The sequence below is a fragment of the Papio anubis genome, chromosome 1 (genome assembly GCF_008728515.1).
Source record: "Papio anubis isolate 15944 chromosome 1, Panubis1.0, whole genome shotgun sequence".
NCBI classification, from domain to species: domain Eukaryota; kingdom Metazoa; phylum Chordata; class Mammalia; order Primates; family Cercopithecidae; genus Papio; species Papio anubis.
In genome coordinates this window covers 130,652,641-130,671,061 of record NC_044976.1, presented here as the reverse complement: position 1 = coordinate 130,671,061, position 18,421 = coordinate 130,652,641, and the positions used below count along the sequence as shown (strand labels likewise).

The following is an 18,421-nucleotide window of genomic DNA, read 5'->3' as shown; positions in this document are numbered from 1 at the left end:
TAGGAGATAGATGAAAAAGTTCAGGTTTATATGTGTAAGTTGTCCATTACTAGAGATAGATATTATTCCAGGCATTGAACTGCACTGCCTAAAACAGCCCAAAGATAAACTTCACAATAGGCTGATGTGTGGAATGGGAGGAGATAAAGAATGAGGTTTCTGTTTTATTCATAAGCTCAGTCTTAGCTTCAGTGTTTTCTGAGCATTTGTTTATTTGTAAGATGGAGTCAAAGTGGGAAGTCTGTAGGTCAGCTCTGTTTTCCATGCCTGCCCTTGACTTACCCTCAGCTGCCTGTGCAGGTGAGGCAGGGGAGGTGGTTGGTCCAGAGAGAACTAAAAGAAGTTATTTTCTTGGACTATATGGCCAGCTGCAAGGCAGGGTGCCTTTCCTATGTGTTCCTCCTTTCACTAAAAGACTCAAAATGCTTTAGCAGCTAGATCTGGAACTAACTCTTCTGGATGGGGTAGGAACTTCCCTGCCCTTCCCTTAGGGAAGCTCATGTTTCCAAGTCAGACAGCAGGGGGCATGGGTGCCTTTCAGACAGAAGGAAACTGCCTAAGCTAGAAGGCCTTCCTGCTGTAGTTTCTTTCTTTTGCCTTGTTCAGTGAATTTACCCAGAGGGTGACTGAGATTGAGGCTATGGGAGCCCCAAGAAGCTGCTTTATTTTAATGTGCTGCTTTATAGCTGAGCCTGTTGTGCTCAGGGCAGGTAGTAGGATGCTCCCCCTGGGATGTGCAAGGTTCTCTCAAGCAGACATGAGCCTCCATCACTCCCACCACTCCCTGCAACTCAGCCTCCTCTTCTCAGCCTGTGCCTTCCTCCAGTTCTAGTAAACAGTGCCAAATGAATGTAGTTGTTCTCCGACTCTTCTCTGGGGGTTCATTGGCAGCTGCTGCTTGCTTCATTTTTTAAAATTTATTTGCCATTTGGTGAAAGCCACTGAGATGGTTTTTTCCAGCCTTGGGCAAGTTGGAGCTTTGGAATCTGGAGTGAATGAGGTCATCTGGATTTCATTGTCTTATGAAGCCAGCAGTAAGCTTGGGCAGTCCACTCACCCATCCCTAGGGCTGTATCTGGGGATGAAGCCACCCCTGACCTAAACATAGGAAATGATTGATGTGCCTGGTCTTATACCCAGTCTGTGTCTGGTTTCTCTACCCCCAGTGCCCTTTGGCTTAGGCTCAGGATGGGTGGGCCTCCCTTCCCCAGCAGCTGCATCAGCCCTGATCAAGGGCAATTATTTGGCTCAAGGTGAGTAGTGGTTTTTAAACCCTACTACCACACACTACTGAGTCTGTTTTCCTTTCTTCCTGACCAGGTAAACTGTCTTGAGCCCCACCCTCACCTGCCTGTGCTGGCAACCAGTGGCCTAGACCATGATGTGAAGATCTGGGCACCCACAGCTGAAGCTTCCACTGAGCTGACAGGGTTAAAAGATGTAAGTGGCTGACTGCAGAAGTTATTTTCTTTCTGCTTATCCACATACTGTTGATTCTTAATTGTCATAGGGAGGGATAACTTGCTGCCCAGTTCTTTAAAGGCACTGCTCTAACACCCTCCCCAACATTCCTGTAATTTCCTCTGTGGGAATAGTCCTGCTCCAGGGGGCAGCTGTGAAGTAGCACTAATTTGTAATAGGATGGGGATAAGGAGCATCTTTAAGAATTATTCTATATTAAAGCCTGCTACCTTTGCAGCAGCTGAACCTAGGGCATCGTTTCCTAATCTAATGTAGCTCCACTTCAACTTAACGGTTAGCTTTTATTGGGGTAGAAGATCAGCCTTCTTGATCAGGTCCCGGGTTCCTCTTCATTGCTGCCCCCTCTTCCCAACCTTTTTGGGTTCCAGGTGATTAAGAAGAACAAGCGGGAGCGGGATGAAGATAGTTTGCACCACCCTGACCTGTTTGATAGTCACATGCTGTGGTTCCTTATGCATCACTTGAGACAGAGACGCCATCACCGGGTAAGCTGGGGTTGGAAATGAGTTCCCAAGGGAGTGACCCTCTTAAGAGGGCTAAAAAGTTCCAGAGTAGTGACTTTAAGGAGGAATCAGGTGATCTTGGTTGGATTTCCTATCCATTGTCCTCTATCTCCATCAGATCCCTGATACAGCCTTGGAAGAGACATCAGCAGAAAAGGGTGGTATCTACTCTTGTCCATTGCCATCCATGTGTAATCCTATCTTCATAAAGGCAAAGGCTGGAGGGTGGAGGAGGGAATTGAGAAGAAATAACAAGTCTCGGTGTGACCCTTCTATTTTTCCTCTTATGCCAAAAGAGGCCTAGTTCAGGGGTTGGCAGACTGGCAGTTGGCCTGCTGCTGGTTTTTGTAAATAAAGTTTCATTGGCTTGCAGCCACACCCATTCTGTGTATTGTCTGTGGCTGCCTTCACGCTACAATGAGTTGAATAGTTGCAATAAAGACCATATAGACCACAAGTCTAAAATATTTACTATCTGGCCCTTTAAGAAAAATTCTGCTGATCTCTGGCCTAAAGCATCTATATTCTAGCTAAGACCTAACAGGCTTGTCCTTGTTCCATCCAGGGAAGTTACTAACAAGCCTTTCCCATCCACAGCGCTGGCGAGAACCTGGGGTTGGGGCCACAGACGCGGACTCTGATGAGTCTCCCAGCTCCTCAGACACATCGGACGAGGAGGAGGGCCCTGACCGGGTGCAGTGCATGCCATCTTGAGGCCTCATACCTAGGTGGGGCAGGCTGGGGCTGCCAATCTGATCCTGCCTGGGCAACCCTTTCCTGTCCCAGGTCCTACATTCAGCAGAAACGCACTTTGGACTTTTTGCTTTAGATAAAAGAAAGACATCCCAGGAGAAGGACAAACCAGAGGAGTGAACCAACAGAGTACCTAGGAATGGGAGTTGACCCCTGGAATGGGGCTCCATGGAGAGGTGCATAGGACTCAGTAGAAATGGCCTCTCCCCAAAGCCTCTTTTTGAGAGGAGAGGGAAGCCTATTTTGTTAACTGGTTTGGGATAGGGAATGGGGTTTCTTTTTCTTTAAGCTCCCTTGTTTGTTGGGCAGGGGGGGTGGGTAGAACAACTGGCTATTCAGTACCAAGGGGCCAGAGTGGAGGGCAAGAGTGCCACTCTCTCTTTGGTTTAGGTTTTTGACCTTTTCTTCCTTTGTTTTTTAAAAGTATATGACAGTTGGTTTTTCCCCCCCTCAGCAACCCCATCCCAGAATCCTATTTTCCTGGGAAGTCCTTAAAGCCCCTAACCATCCCACACTCTTCACTTTCCTATCCACCTTATTCATTCTTTGTACTTATCACAGTGTTTTGCACTTGATTACATATCCTTCACTCTCTTCTCTTCATCCCATCACCCCCTAATACGTCAGGTGAGGGAGGTTGGGGAGAGGTGGGAGAGGGGCAGACGTGAAGGAAGAATAGGAAGGATGTTACCTCTTCTGTTATTTTTTTAAAAAACATTGTTTGGTGGCAGCAATCTCCCTGTCCCTATCACTGTTAGAGGCCTAATTTTATATCTATAAATATATTAAAAAGCAAGTCAAACTTGGATGTATCAAGGTAAAATTATTGTCAAAGTTTAAATACCTATATATTCTCTATGAATGCAATAAAGGGACTTAAGAGTGAACAAGAGTAATGGTGTGGAGGTGACACCTGGGGTCAGTTTACCTCTATGTATGGTCACTAGAGATTGGGACTTACCCTTTAGGTTTTTGGAGGTTCAAGAATGGAAGGATCCTCATTTCTACCCTTCCTCGTTCCCTGCTTTGGTGTGGGGGTTGGGAAAACCAGGAAATTCCTCTCAGCTCTTTGCCTCAGATCTCCTACCTCTCCTTAAGTCTTGTAGGGGGTTCCAAGGATGGCTCTTCTAACCAGAGGCTGGCCTGTCTTTAAAACTTAAAATACTTTAGGGTGGTGCCACCACTGCAGACTATTGTGGTACTTTGTGTGACAGAAGACACGTACACACACACCATACACATACACACACTCTCTCTCTGTCTCTCTTACCTTTAGCTGCTTGATCTTTAAGCCATCCAACTTGATGCCAGTTCCCTTCTTCATAGAAGAGTGAAGGGAAAGACTTCCTGGGTTTGACTTAAACCTTGTCCACCTCTTGATATTTTAGGATTGAGGAACAAGTCATTAATCTAAGGACTGATTACAGTGGCTGGAGTTTGGGCACTTGTCTTATCACTGGTCACTGAGTCTGAAAGTCCCAGCTGAATTCTTGCCTTTAAGTGCTTTTGCTGCTATTTTTTTGCCCCCAGTTTCCACAAGATCCAATCAAGAATTCTGTATCCTGGGACAGTCAGATTCTACTAAATCAGGCCAGGAAGGAGGGGAAAAGAGTGAGAGAATGGTATTCCCAGACACTTCTTCCTCCTGCCCCTTTTCCCAGCAGCTCTCAGACCAGATGTTGGCTGCTGTACTTATTCCCTGAGGTAGGGAATGTGTGATTGAGTGGTCTGTGTTCCTATTGCTGGTGGGGTGATAGGGTGGGCTAAAAACCATGCACTCTGGAATTTGTTGTATTTTCTCCCAGTAAAGCTTTTCTTCCCCCTGACTGCTGCTCTGTGTGGTATGTGGTCCATTTATTCACAATGGATGGTTTTTGCTCCTACTAATGTAGCTACCCCTCTGATTCTGCACATGATACAGTGTTAGAAAGTCCATTTTGGGAGACCCGTATTTCCAGTGCTTGGGCTCCAATTGGAGACTGTTGGAAGTAGGATACGCTCCATTTAGCTCAGTGATACTTAGGAGATTGGGTGGGGTGAGGGTATACACTCGGGGTATTTTCCCAGTCCTTGTTCTGGGGCATAAATATTGTTCCCCCTCCCTTCCCAGTGATTCAAAGGCTCCAAAATCCTCATCACTCACAGAAATTTTAAAATCAGTTAGTTACAATACAATCAATCACCTTTATTCCAGGTTAGAACAAGGCCGTGCACACTGCAGACAGAAGAGCACAAGATAGGGGCAATCTCACAGCAATATAAGGAGTGGGTGGGCAGGTTAGTCTTTTTAGATTATTTTGCCTTACAGAGAAACTACTAGACTCTGCTGAAAATAACCCTGTCTCTCTTCTCCCATTTCTTCCATAAGAAAGGCTCCTTATTCTCTTTCTAATGTAACATATCCCAAATGGAAGGACAGTTTATGCTCATTCCTCCCACCCAATTCTACAAGTATCTCTCTCTTCTTAAGGGAGAAGCCAGACAGGGAAAGGGAGACTTGGGAAGGTCCTTTAAGGCAAAACTGTGGAGTCCTAGAGGTGTGTGTGTTAAGGCAGGTGTCTGCAGCAGTGGCCAGAGGGGCAGGACACGCTAGGCTGGGCTAGGAGTTAAGAATACTGTCTAACCAGTCTGGCTTCTTCCTTCTTCCAGCAGCCAGCCCTCCCCTCCCATTAAAGTTTTACTCTCACATTCTGAAAGCTCCTAACTTCAACTTTGTCTAAATAGTCTCTGAGACTGCATGTGAATTAAATGTTTTTTGAAAAAGCTTTCTTTTTTGTTTGGACTATGTAGCAATTTGATTCTGCCACTCCCTTCACTGTGGCATTCCCCTCCCGCCCCCGCTCTGGCCTAGACAATAAGTTAATGCTAGACACCACAAAAAAGGGCAGACATGGCAGTGCAGTTTTAATATACATATATGTAGAATATATATGTACACACAGTTAGCACGGTCAGGGTGGGGAGGGGCATTTTGGGGTAGGCAGGAGGCTGGGGTCACTCACTGTACTGTAGTGATGTGGCTAGGAGGTGTTCACAAGCCCAAGGGGCCAGGATATCTAGTAAAGAAGGGTTTCCTAAGTCCCTTCCTGGATTGAATTGGGGTGGGGATCAGTGCAAAGGAAAACACTGTAGTTAACTTCTCTTCTTTCTGGCTTGGGATGTTCTTCACCAAGGAGAGAGGGAAGGTTGCCTGTAATAACCAAGTTGGGACCCTATAGATGGTGGGGTCAGGATGCAGGTTAAAACCGAAGGATCTCATTCCTCAACCTCCCTAGGTTTAGAGTACAACAGTCTGAGTAGGAACAACTGAGTGGAAAAGGGGCTCCCCTCTCTCTGCCCTCATCCCCATCTCAGGCTCAGTGGTACATGTTCCCAGCACAGTCTCTCCAGAGTACAGGTGGGTGGGGGCATCTAATGCTGGCTGCTCCATGGGGTTTGATCTTAGGGGCCAGGAAAGGATCCCTGGCTCATACCTATGCTAGGCCCATGAGAGGCAAAAAAGGGACCTGCTGGTACTCAGGAAACAGCTAGTCCAGCACAGGAGTACAAACAGGGAACTCTGGCTTTTCTTTGCCCCTTCCAGGTGGGGGTTGAGTGGCCTCTTTGCCTTCCCTCCCCACTGCTTTTCCCTGGATCCACCTACCTCTCCCATACCTTACCCCCATGTCAGCTCCTCAATGTAGGAAAATGCAGGTCTTTTCTGCTTCCACACTTTAAAGATATGGGGGGAGAGTGGAGGAAAGGGAAGTAGGAGGAATGTGCTGATTTCTATTTGCATAGAAATAGCCCCCACCTCCTCCTAAAGTGGGGAAACTCAGCCCCCTCCCCTAGCCCCTGACCCCCATCCCCTTAAGAAGAGGAACTAGATGAGCTAGACATATAGACAGACAGCCAGAGCGTGCGCACACGCACACACACGCGCACAGTAAGGGGGTTAGGACCAGGTTAGTAAGTGGGTAGATGGTGGGTTGCCCTTGCCCCCTCCCCTGGAGGATGGGGGAAGGGAGTGGTCTGATGAAGGTCCAACCTTCCTCCTCTTCCTCCCCCTTGCTCAGGCCTTCTTCGGTGGGGGAGCCAATTTGATGATCTCTTCCTCAGAGGGCTGCCGGATAATGTCTGGGGACAAAAAGGGATGTGTCCAGGGACAGCAGTATGGGAGATGCCAGGCAGGCCCATTGGGCATCTGCCTCCACTCTCCCAAAACTCAAGTACTCCAAGGATAGTCAACGGGATGAGGCAGAGGTGCAGCTAGTTAAAGGAGTGGCCTCTTACCTTTGTACTTCTTGGCACTGGGGATACGGGTTAGCTTGGTGTCCAGCTCATCCTCCTCAGAGATCTTCAGCACACGGGTTCTATAGTCAACCACCATAGTGAGGAGGTCAGGACGGCGGGAGATCTCAAAGATGTGCTCAATGTAGGAGAGGTTGTCTGGAGGAAGGCAGGAGATAGGGTCAGAGCTAGGCTGTAGAGGTCAGCTTCCCCTACTCCACCAGACTAGGGACCTGGAACCAAAGCTGAGTTGCTGACATTGGTTATGGGAGGGTACAACACTGGAAGAAGAGGGGCTACTAATCCAGTAAAAGAAAGCTAAGGCACCCAAACAACAATACAGGGGACTGTTTGCAGGGGGGACAGATAATTGGTCAGTGAAGTTTCTAGACTGTGGTTAGAATGAGGGGTTTAGCTTGGATACTAGCTCCCATATGTTGTGGGGAGGGGACAAAAGAAAAACTTGACTTCCAGATACCCCATCCCCACCCCCATCCTTTTCCACTTTCCATCCAAGTAAGTATAAGAATTTGCTGACAGCACTTGTAGGACCAACAGAGTGGAATCTCTAGGCAACCCAGGAGAGAATCTGGGCCTGGTGAGAAAGGTTATTCTAAATGAGAGAAAGTATGGACACCACCAGAAGGATGATGTCCATGGCTTGGCCAATTTCAGGAGATTATAGATGCCCTTAGACCTTCTTCCCTGGCTCCTCCCCTCTGACTGTTGCCATAGTCTAACTGTAACATGTCCTCCTTTATACTTTCTCCCTGCCAGCCACACAGCAGTCAGAATAGTGTATCTGAAGGGCTCTGAGTTCACTCACCTCACCTATCCAATACCCAGGCTCTCTACAACACAGTCTTACCCTTACCTTCCCAGCCATTTCTAAACACCCTGCATCCTAGTCAAGCCAAGCAGGACTGCTTGCATTTCCAAACACACTAGATACTCTGTGACAGTGTTCCTCTGCCTGACATGCCCTCCTTTGGATCTTGCCTTAGAAATCCCACTCACCTTTCAGGGCCATCTTAAACACCAATTCTTCCCTAAAGCCTCCAGCTGTGTGGGATTAGTCTAATCCATAGACCCCACTCCCCAAGCAGTAGTCTCTCAAAGTGGATAAGAAAGTGTTAGAACTTGTAGTTTTAAATTTTACCAGTTTTTAAAAAGTGCTTAACAAAGATTAGTATTACTATTTACCAGATGAGATTACACTTCGAGTTCTCCCCTCATTCAAGTATTCTTCTATTTTTATTGTCTAGAATTCTTCCCAATTTTTGTCACTTAAAATTTTACTATTGTTAGATTGTTTTTACGTTCTGTTGTGTATGTGATAATAGCACAGGAGTATCTGAATAACATTTTTTACTGATGAGGGGCACAATGAAAAATGTCTAAGGCCCCCATACTCTTAGAGCACCTCTCTTCTGCCTTCAGGGGTACACATTGTGGATGTAAGAGCTTTGAGCTCATCTCTGTTTGCTGAATGAACTGAGCCTGAAAGACTGATGACAGGACCCCTGTGCTCCCCTCCCCCACCTTTGTCCAGCTTGTTGTGGCTCTCCAGGAAGCTAAACCAGGCACTGCCAGTAGTGATCTCCTCACTCTTTTCGCTGGGGATGTCTTCCTTGCAGGCCGACTTGAGCTGTTCTAGATCTTCAAGGGTGATGTTATTGGTCAGGTCTTGCAGGAGGGTCCCGTACTCAGCCATGACTGGGGTTGGGAGGCAACAAAGGAATAGGAGTTGAGCTTAAGGTACGGAGTCTGGTTTACTCCCCGGCACTACCCTCCTACTCCCCACTCTGCCGTACCAGGCATGTGCCTGGAACATGGAGGCTGGAGGTGGCTAGGGCTGAGGGAGAAAAGGAAGACCTAGGGGAGGCGGTCAGGGTAGACAGGATGCTAGGAGCCAGGCAGCAGCCTAGAGTGACAAGTCATACCTCCTTCCCCCCACCATCTTTTTCTTCTGTTTTCCCCCTCTAACAGTAACCCTGGCAACAGTTCCCTTGACTGAGGAGGCGGTTACCATAGCAACCTGCTCCCGACTTTCTCACCCGCTCTCTCCAAGTCCCCCCCCAGAATCGCCCCACCCACTTCCAACCCCTCCCCATGTCAGGGAAAAAAAACTCCAAAACAACCAGGGCGAGGCTTGCTGTGGCAATGAGAAGCTGAGAAGGAGCTGGAGGGTTTGGTAGGAGGTTGTGTGTTCTAGCTTCCCCATTCTGCCTTAGAGGCAAAGGGGTCCCTCACTTCAACTCCCCGCCACTCCACTAATGACTCATTTTGGATGGATGCCTAGTTGCTTGGTCCAGTGGTTCCTTGGCCTCTCCATGCTAGCCTTGTATTCAGTCATTAGGGCTCGAGGTGGGGGAAGCAAGGACCACCCCCACCTTTGTGGAGCCCATTTTCTCCCCTGATGGTTACCAGGCCCCCACTCAGCTCTCTCCTACCCTTTGTGCTGTGCCTGCAGCCCCCATGCCCAAGAATACCAAGCAACTGGCTCTGGCCCCCTGCCCAGTTCCCAGGCTGGCTGGGTGGTGGAGGGAGGGGACTTTAGATGCGGCTTTGGGAGAATGGCAAAAGGGGACTGCCCCCTCTTCTTGCATCAACATCCTACTGGCACTACCTTCAGCATGGTCTGATGAGATCAGCAAGGCCAGATCTCACCTAGGCCTTCACCCCATCCCTCTTTCGTGATCCTTAGGTGAGAAGTAGAAAACATTCAAGGCCTTCCTTCCACTAAGATAGGAACTGTGGCTAAGACAGAAGAAAGAAGGTCAGATATTTGAATGAACTTTCTGGATTTCATAAAATGTGACACTAGTGGGTGAGCTCAAAAATGGAACTTATTTCCACAATGAGTATCTGTTTTCTTTTAGTCAGAAAAGTAAAGCATGTTTTAAAAAGTAAATTGTATCATAAACACACTGTATGCGACTAGACCAAGGGGTGGGCAAGCAGCAAGATGACCTCGTCCCTGACTGAGGCTGCCCGCAAATCACCCCAGCATTAGGCTGGGAATGTGGCAGATCAAAGGGGCCTGGTTGACACACTCCCATTTTCCTTCCTTCTTGCTCTACTGCAGGGGAACTGAGATTGGCATGGTGATCACAAAATAAGAGATGCGGACCCAGAAGTCCCCATTCCCAGCCCCCTACTTGGACCAGAATAAACAAGCCTCCCTTGGCGGCAGGCACCGTGACACAAACAGACAATGAGCCAGACAGCAGGGCTACCATGACCCCCGCAAGAAACAGGCAGTCATAGGCATGCTCAGTTGCACACCCAGGTGCAACCAGACAGAAGGGCCCAGCAGTGGCCCTGCCAGGCCGGGCCAGGAACAATGCTCTCTGACTGTCAGCACCAGGAACTGTCTCTGTCTTGAAATCTAGGTCACAGCAGCAGGCTCTGGAGCCCAACCCCCCTCACTCCACTGATAATCCAAGGACAGAAGGAGGGGGATACGGGTGAGGGGGATGATGGGGAGGGGACTAGAGATGGAGATAAGAATGGGTTGGGGGGGCATGAGTAGAGCTGGAAGGGAAAGCGCAGCAGGAGACAAGACCCTGCCCCAATGGAGGAAACTCTGGGGTCAAGCCCTTAGCTGGAAATGGGGCAGGATTGGGGGTTATACTTCCCTGCTTTCATATGGAAGGAGTTTGTAAATATTACAGATCCTGCAGGAGGAAAGAGTGCACGCGTGCGTGTGTGTGTGTGTGTGTGTGTCGGGAGGAGTTAAGATTTAGGGCTTTGAATCTAAAACAGATCTACAGAGGAGGTAGGCGGGAAGAGATTAATGTGTGTAACACACTCACCCACAAAGACTTGGGGGCAGTGGGTAGGAGCTTTCTAAGAGAGTGAAAGATACAAAGAGGCCCGTAAGAGAGACGGGGTTAGGAATGTTAAAGTGGCAGAGGAGAAATGTGTGTGTGCTTGGATCTTATGGATGCTCATCCCTGGGTTGTGGGCACAGCTCTGGAGGAGGCAGTGGCTGGGTGTCTGTGGGTGTGTTTGGATGTTCCGGTAATGGAGGTGTATGTGCCAGCACTGGATATATGGCTGTGGGTGCACTGGCTGTGAGTATCTGTGGTGTGTGTTTTTATGTGTCTAAACCAGCCAAAAGCATGTGTAAGAAGGCATATAACCACAGGCTCACATCCAGAGGGGTGAGGGAAGCCTGCAGAATGGAGGAAGAGAGCTGGAGTTGGGAGACAGAAAGAGACTAAGGCTGCAAATGAGGCATGGGGGGGCGAGGGAGAGGAGAGCATAGTCAACTATAGAAGGCTGTAACCTCAGCTCATCTGTTACTATGGCAACCTCAGTTCTGGGTCCCCCCACCCCCCAGTCGTTAGGACAATGACACCACTAGATGGGAGGGGTGTGGGGAATGGTGAATAAGAAGGGACAGAAAGGATAGGAGTAAGGCCCCCTGAGGGTACAAGGAAAGGCCACCCTGTTGCCTCCCTTCTTGGAGAGATACATTTGCCTAGGCCTTAGTATGGCAGAAGCAAAGGGAGTGTTGTTTAGGGGAACTGCTGTCAATTCTCACTGATCAACTGTTGTACCTGGGCTGGTCTGGCCTGACCATGGTGGGGCTTGGCAGAGCTTGTTTCCTTCATCCTCCATGTCACTTTCCTCACCAGAGATTCAGATTTCCTTAGAGCCTGTGGAGAAATCTGCTCTCTGGGCTCTGAAAAATCCTCCTGATCTCTGGAGCAGTGCAGAGAGCTGCTCAGGGATCACCAGGCAGTCTGGGCGGAGGCCATTCTTGGGACAGGATACCAGCGCAGGAATCAGGAACCGGAGCCCTGGCTGCCAGGAAGTCAGTCCTCTTCCCTCCCAGCTTTCTGTGCTCTGCTCACCGCTTCCTCACACCTTCCTTCCTTCCTGCCTCCCTCTCCTTCCAAGTTGGCCCCAGGCACAGCCCTGACAAAGGTCAAACCAACTGAGGATGCTGGGGAAGAGGGGCAGGAGGTAAGGACCATTATATACTGACCTTTTAGGGTGGGACAGGTGGGAGCTCCATGGGCACTGGGGTAAGAAGAGTCAGGCCCTGGGAGTGCTTTGAGAAGCCTGGCAATTGGGATAACCACCTGTGGAGGAGGTGGCAGCACCAAAAGAATTTCTGTGCATTTTGACATTAAGTCGTGGTAGATTATCCCTTCTCTCTAATGTTTGGTTCCAAATCCTCTGTAAATTCGAGAAGGAAGCCTGAAGATTAGGAGTTGCTGCCCCTCCCTCTTCTACATCTGTTGCAGCTGCCTAAGGCTAAGGGGAGGGGCCATCCCACACAGCTGCAAGGACCTAGAGGTCCCTGTATTGGGCAAGAGGGGACTCCCAGGCACTCAAGTCTGTCAGTCTTCTGCCTGAAGTTGGAAGTAATCATGGAGAGACAGAGGGGTTGGAAGGGAGAGAGTAGGGGTCCAGCTTTCCTCTTTTAAATTATATCTGGGCCCCAAATTCAAGCAGTCCTGTAGTTTATTTCCTTTAATATCATTCTCGATTTCTTCTTTAAGCTTTTTATCTAGCTTTGCGGGGGAGGAGGCGGTTGTCTTTATTCCTGTAACAAGGAAATTGAGGGTTCTGAGGCTCCAGGGTCAGCCTGGAAGTGACGAAAGGCAGGACATCTGGGCCCCAAAATGTTCAGTCCAAGAAGCAAAATGGATTACTTTCGGGCATGGGGACAGGGATTAGCCTTCAGCCTTTAGTCTAGAGAAGAGCTAGACGCAAGATGGGGCATCAGGAGATAGCTGGCACTGGATCAGGCAGGGCAGAGGAAGGCCGGCTGACGGTGAGGAGGGGAATGAGGCCTAGGACTCTCCCCAGACCATCTCTGTCTCCACTCTTCTGGTGTGGCACTCCCTGATTCTATTTCCATCTCTCTCCATCTCTCTCACTCTTCGTCATCCATTTCCTTTCTACTTCATCTTTCAGTATCTCTTTTCTTCCTTTCTATAGGCTTTCACCCCTTCTAGCATTTCCTACTCACCTATCCAACTTAGTCATAGCAATGAATACTTAGGACTCCTGGATCTGTGCTTCAGTGTCCCCATCTGAATACTCAGAGCTGCAATTAGGAAGGGGTGAGCATCCCTGCTACAAAACAGAGTAAGTTTGGTGGGAGTGGCTTGGAGATTCAGTGGCTGGCTGCCTACCAGCTGGTGAAGATATCCATCATGACATTGTTGGTGAGGATCTGTGTGAGCGAGTGAGGCGCTCTGATTCTGTGACCCTCTTCATGCATGATAATACATCCACACATGATGGGCACGGAATTGAGGAAGTAGGCAACCAGGGAAGCCTGCAGCCTAGGGCATCACTGGCAATTTCCCCAACGGAGTATTTAACCACAAAGGGAAGAGCAATTAAAGCTAATCGCTCTGACAGCCTGGGGCCCAGACACACATACCACTTTCCCTAACTCCCAGTGGTCTTCCCCCACCTTCATCCTCCCTGATTTGTTTAGTGCACTCTCAAGCACTTCTCACACTTCTCTGACCATCTCTGTCTCTCACTTCCTCCCTCTCCTTGGTTCCCTGACTATCTCTGGACCTCTCTGGAGATGTCTATCTGCTTCTCACACACATTCCTCTCATTCTCTCTCTGACGGGCTCCATTCTTGGCTGACTCATACCCATTCTTTTTCCTCTCCGTTTCTTCCACCCCCTCCTCCTCCATCCCTTGGCCACTCTTACCCAGAAACTAGCCATTCCCAGCACCCTAAGCCCTAACTGGACCCAGGAAGAGAGGCCACCAGAAGCCCCTACTCTCATTAGCCCGCAAAATCCTGTCTCCTTGTTTTAGAGGAATGAGACCAAGATTTTCTCCCATCTTTCCCCACTGTTAAAGAGGAACAATCTGAAGCCAGGGGCTAGGAAAAGCTGCCAGAAAATCAGGATGGATTTGGGGACAGTGGCCCTTTCTGTCCACTCAGCTGTCCTGTCGGACTGATGACCTGGAGCCCGCAGTTCAGAAGACTCCTCATGGGATGCCCCACCCCACAGAGTGGGGGTGTGGTGGGCGGCCGGATGCGTAGTGCAGGGACGTTTGTGATTTGGAGTGTGCTAGACTATGTGTATAAGTCACATGGGTGTGTGTCACTGTGTGTGCTGGCGTGCCTTATAGGTGTGCGTGTTTCCCTGTCAGTTTTGACACGGATTATATGAAATTAATAAGGGTTTTTACGTTAGATACATCACTCCTCTACACCCCCAGCTCCTCCTTCCCTCTGGACAAGCTTTCCACCAAGCCCACCTCTTCCTCAGGTGCAGTGGGCTGGGGGTGAGGGCACATGGAACCCAGACAGGGCTGGGCCGGGAGACCGCCAGCGGAGGCGAGTCCGAAGCCTGAGCGGGGAGGGAGGGGCGGGCGCTGGCCTGGCCAAGCCGGCTGGGCGGGAAGCAGGCTGCATCCTAATCCCCAGGCCCCGGTCCGACTCTCAAACTGCCGTTCAGCGTGGAATGGGCTGGCCAGAGCCACGCCGCCTCCAGCACACACGCTCGGCGCTCAGGACGCACCGACCGAAGGACGGACCCCGTGGGGCCTGACACAAAGTGGACTCGACCGGGGTCCCCACGCTCCCCGTCTGGCCCCGGTGTCCCAGATCGTTGCCCCTCCAAGCCTAGACCCCCAAATCTGCCCCTTCCCCGCGACATGTCTCCTCTCCGCCCCTCTCACCGCCTCTGGAGCTGAGCGCTCAGGGCGCGGGCACTCCTGAGTCCCCGGTTCCTGAGCAGCGTCCGGAACCTCCTCCTCGGCTCCCGCCGCCGCCGCCGCTTCTGCCGCCGCCGCCGCCTCTTCCGCCCGCGGAGCCAGAGCCCGAGCCCAGCGTCGCTCACTCCACCCGGCTGGCCGGTGATGTCAGAGCCGGGGAGGGGCGGGGGGCGGGGAATGGCGGGAGGAGGGGGAGGGAGGGGGAGGCAGGAGGGGGCGGGGGACAGAGGGGCTGGGGTTCTGGAAGACTCCTAGGATGGGGGACAGAATTGGGCGAAGGGCTGGAGCAGAGATGGTCTCTTCCCCCTGAACTGCGAAACAATTCTCATATTTAATTATTACCCAGTAGGGCACCCTCCTCCCCTTTTGACCTTTGGATGACCACGGGGCCTAGGACCCCTGGGAGGCACAGAGTAGGTTCGGTTTAGGGGTTTGGAAAGTCTTTGGGGGCTGGATTCTCTTAGCTGCTGGCTTTGATATTTGTAAAAACTTATTTCCTTGCCTTAAGGGTCAGGGGCGCAGTGGTAAATGACTGATCAGACTTATCCACATTGGGAGTGAGGGGTCCGGGCCACATGGGGTCTTGAGGAGCCCTGGATCTTCTCTTTCCAGGATGATGCCTGCAGGCCCTCTTGCATTCCTCTCACCTTTCCCAAACATGCCCCACTCCTGCCTTCCCCCTACCATGATGTAATTTTATTTTCTGGGGAGAAAAAGAGCAGCAGTGAGCTCAGCATGCAAATATAGACAACTTGCAAAGCCACACTTAGCTCTGTCTCCTAGCTCTGCCCCTCTGCCCAGGCCCAGTGTGGCAGCTCTCACTTCCCTTCTACCCCAGGGACTTTCCTCCCCCAGATTCTCAGCCAGACTGAAAAGAGGAAAGGAAGAATTGGAGAAGCATCTGTTTTCACCCCCATCTCTATAGCTTAAGGGGTCTGGTCTCAGTTCTGGGCAGGGTTTGGCCCTGGAAAGAAGTCTGACCCTGGGTAGGTCCTTTCTGCCAAGAACTCCAGCAGGCCCAGGTTGGGGGATTCCCCTCAATGTTTGTGCCACTTCCAGGATCACCCCATCTCGCCTCAGTTCCTACCTGGCAGAAACTCCTCCAGAAACCTCAAATGAGCCCCTCCTTTCTCAGGTCTACACCACTCCTAGAAGAGGCTCAAGTTCCTGCTGCTCTGGATTTCATAGCCTTTCTCTGCTGTTTCCTCTCCCCAGCATTCCCTGTCACACCCTAATCATTTGCCTTTGTATATATCATGTTTGCTCTGTGTTGTAGGGACAAAACCTATTTCGCTGACCCATCTTTGAGACTCATGTAGTTTCTTTTTTTTTTTTTTTTTTTTTTGAGACGGAGTCTCGCTCTGTCACCCAGGCTGGAGTGCAGTGGCCGGATCTCAGCTCACTGCAAGCTCCGCCTCCCGGGTTTACGCCATTCTCCTGCCTCAGCCTCCCGAGTAGCTGGGACTACAGGCGCCCGCCACCTCGCCCGGCTAAGTTTTTGTATTTTTAGTAGAGACGAGGTTTCACTGTGTTAGCCAGGATGGTCTCGATCTCCTGACCTCGTGATCCGCCCGTCTCGGCCTCCCAAAGTGCTGGGATTACAGGCTTGAGCCACCGCGCCTGGCCGACTCATGTAGTTTCTAAGTGAAAGGCTCAGGTCTGGAGGCAACAAGACCCGGGGGCCTTGGGCTGCATGCTAGTTCCACCCCTTCCTTGGGCAAGTTATGTCTGAAAGCCTTAGTGCCCTCACCGGTCAGATGAGGGTGCCGATGCCTATTTCTGAGGGTTCTTCTGAGATTCAGAAATAGTAAGTCTCTAGGGACTGGCACAGATGGGTGCTTAAAAAATAGGAGCTATTATTTAGACCGGGGCCTTCCACTGACCTATGCTAGACAGTAAGCTCCACAATATTATTGTAATACTAGCTTAGTGCCCATACTACTATTAAACATTTATTAAATAGCGACAAGTTGGAATGAACACATAGTTTGTGCTTTCTACACCCTTGCCACCTTCTCCAGGAACACTTCCTGGACTTGTTTGTGGAGAGTGAAAATATATTTAATCTCAGGTCTCATCTTTCCATACTTAGAAATCCTCTAAGTCTCCCAGCAACAACTTTACACCTGATCCATGAGAAATAAAATGTTGGCTTGGCATGGTGGCTCACGCCTGTAATCCCAGCACTTTGGGAGGCTGAGGCGGGTGGATCACCTGAGGTCAGGAGTTAAGACTAGCCTAACCAACATGGTGAAACCCCATCTCTACTAAAAATACAAAAAAGTTAGCCAAGTGTGGTGGCTAACTTTTTTGTATTTTACTACAGGGTGCCTGTAGTCCCGGTTACCCGGGAGGCCGAGACAGGAGAATCGCTTGAACCTGGGAGGCGGAGGTTGCAGTGAGCCGAGATCTCACTAGTGCACTCCAGCCTGGCGACAGAGTGAGACTCCATCTCAAAAAAAAAAAAAAAAAGTGTGTATATATATATTCAAAATTATGGGCATCATCTCAAATATAAAATGTATATCTTTTATGGGCTTGTTTAGCTTTTTGGCCCTCCCATCCCCAACCCCCTAAACTCCTTTTTGCTTACCCCAGCCTGGGCCTATTCTGGAAAAACTGTGGGTCCTTCTTGCCAAGACCTCCAGCAGGCCCAGGTCTGGGAGATCCCCATTGCATACATTATCTTCTCTCCATTCCCATGACCACCACTTGGGTCCATGTTCTCCCAACATCACTCCAATTATTATAACAGTCACTGATTATGGGTTGGGCTCCTTACCTCTGGCATCTCTATCATCTCCCCTCCCCATCCTGCTTATCACTACCAGATTAAATTTTGCCCTGCCTCCTCAGCTGGCAGGATTCAATTCAAACAGCTCTACAACCCAGCCCCATTATGCTTACCCAGCTTCATGGCCACAACTTGAATTTCTCTTCTTGTCTCTCTGGTTTCTGTGCCCCCAATATGACAAACACATCCTGCCAGTGCTTGATATTTCCACTGACTGAAATGTCTCCTCCTCAGCTCCTTTGTCTGCAACCAAATCCCATTCTTCAATTTAAGGCCTAGCAAAGGCTTACTTCCTTTGTGAAGTCATTAAGCCCACTCTGATCTCTCTTCTGAGTCCATTCTGTTCTTTCCTTTGTTCTTCCTTTAAAAAACATTTATTAAGGACAACTTTTGAGTGTCAGACCCTGTGGACACAAAGGAAAAGCTTGGGTTCCTGCCTTCAAGGGGCTCACAATTGAGTAGGGAAGACAGACATGTAAATGAACAATAATAGACTATGCTGAGTACTGGAATGGAAGTGCAACAGGAACTCAGAAGAGGTCATTGCTGGAGGGGCCACCTCTGGAAAGGCTTCACCAAGGAAGTATAATTGGAGCTCTGTCTTGATGTTCAAATAAGAGCTGCAGAGAGGGTGCTATCGAGCAGTATATAATCACTTAATTACATATTGCTTTGTATTCTTCTTTGATTGTTTAGTATGATTGTCTTGACTTCTCGGTGAGGCTAATCAGCTCAAGAGCAGGGACAGGCCTGACACTCTGTTCTCCCAGAGCCTAACAGTGGCCCTGGACAAACACTATGTGTTCAGAAAAGGCTTGTCAACTTGAAGTAGATAAATAATCCAGGCTTCTCTGGGAAAGCTGCCTGGAGGAACCCCAGCCCCCACTATAAGAGTCCCCCAGCT

The 18,421-nt window shown here is 49.7% G+C and overlaps 2 protein-coding genes across 17 annotated transcripts in view; one reads left to right on the top strand and one right to left on the bottom strand.

The window, feature by feature from the left end:
* The window catches only part of DCAF8 (DDB1 and CUL4 associated factor 8), a 46,913-nt gene extending 42,349 nt beyond the window's left edge, over nucleotides 1-4,564 (top strand). For 13 of the 14 annotated variants that reach the window (XM_009184831.4, XM_009184786.4, XM_009184814.4 and 10 more), the window contains 3 exons: nucleotides 1,321-1,440; nucleotides 1,851-1,967; nucleotides 2,583-4,564. In XM_009184831.4, the coding sequence (XP_009183095.1) occupies nucleotides 1,321-1,440; nucleotides 1,851-1,967; nucleotides 2,583-2,699 (354 nt within the window). In that variant the 3' untranslated portion in view covers nucleotides 2,700-4,564. Of the gene's footprint in view, nucleotides 1-1,320; nucleotides 1,441-1,850; nucleotides 1,968-2,582 lie in introns of those variants that run through there. The other variant, XR_004177993.1, reaches the window with a different exon arrangement.
* A 336-nt stretch (nucleotides 4,565-4,900) lies between these two features.
* On the bottom strand, nucleotides 4,901-14,888 carry PEA15 (proliferation and apoptosis adaptor protein 15). Of its 3 annotated transcripts, none has more exons than XM_003892919.4 (4): nucleotides 14,688-14,888; nucleotides 8,550-8,723; nucleotides 7,011-7,166; nucleotides 4,901-6,854 (listed from the first exon to the last, which is right to left on the bottom strand). In XM_003892919.4, exons 2-4 carry the CDS (start codon nucleotides 8,719-8,721, stop codon nucleotides 6,790-6,792), a joined length of 393 nt encoding a protein of 130 aa, XP_003892968.1. In that variant the 5' UTR covers nucleotides 8,722-8,723; nucleotides 14,688-14,888; the 3' UTR covers nucleotides 4,901-6,789. The 3 variants fall into 3 exon arrangements, with proteins under 3 accessions (XP_003892968.1, XP_031510359.1, XP_003892970.1); XM_031654499.1 differs by lacking the exon at nucleotides 14,688-14,888 and adding an exon at nucleotides 11,576-11,651; XM_003892921.4 differs by lacking the exon at nucleotides 14,688-14,888 and adding an exon at nucleotides 8,951-8,996.
* Between the last annotated feature and the right edge of the window lie 3,533 nt (nucleotides 14,889-18,421).

What these genes read in the sequence shown, in the direction of transcription:
- PEA15 (XM_031654499.1), bottom strand. Translation starts at nt 11,636, where the DNA reads ATGGAGGATGAAGGAAACAAGCTCTGCCAAGCCCCACCATGGTCAGGC. An exon ending in GTCAGGCCAGACCAGCCCAG is followed by an intron (nt 8,724 to 11,575) that starts GTACAACAGTTG and finishes TCCCAACCCCAG; the next exon opens with TCATGGCTGAGTACGGGACC. An exon ending in CCACAACAAGCTGGACAAAG is followed by an intron (nt 7,167 to 8,549) that starts GTGGGGGAGGGG and finishes GCCTTCCTCCAG; the next exon opens with ACAACCTCTCCTACATTGAG.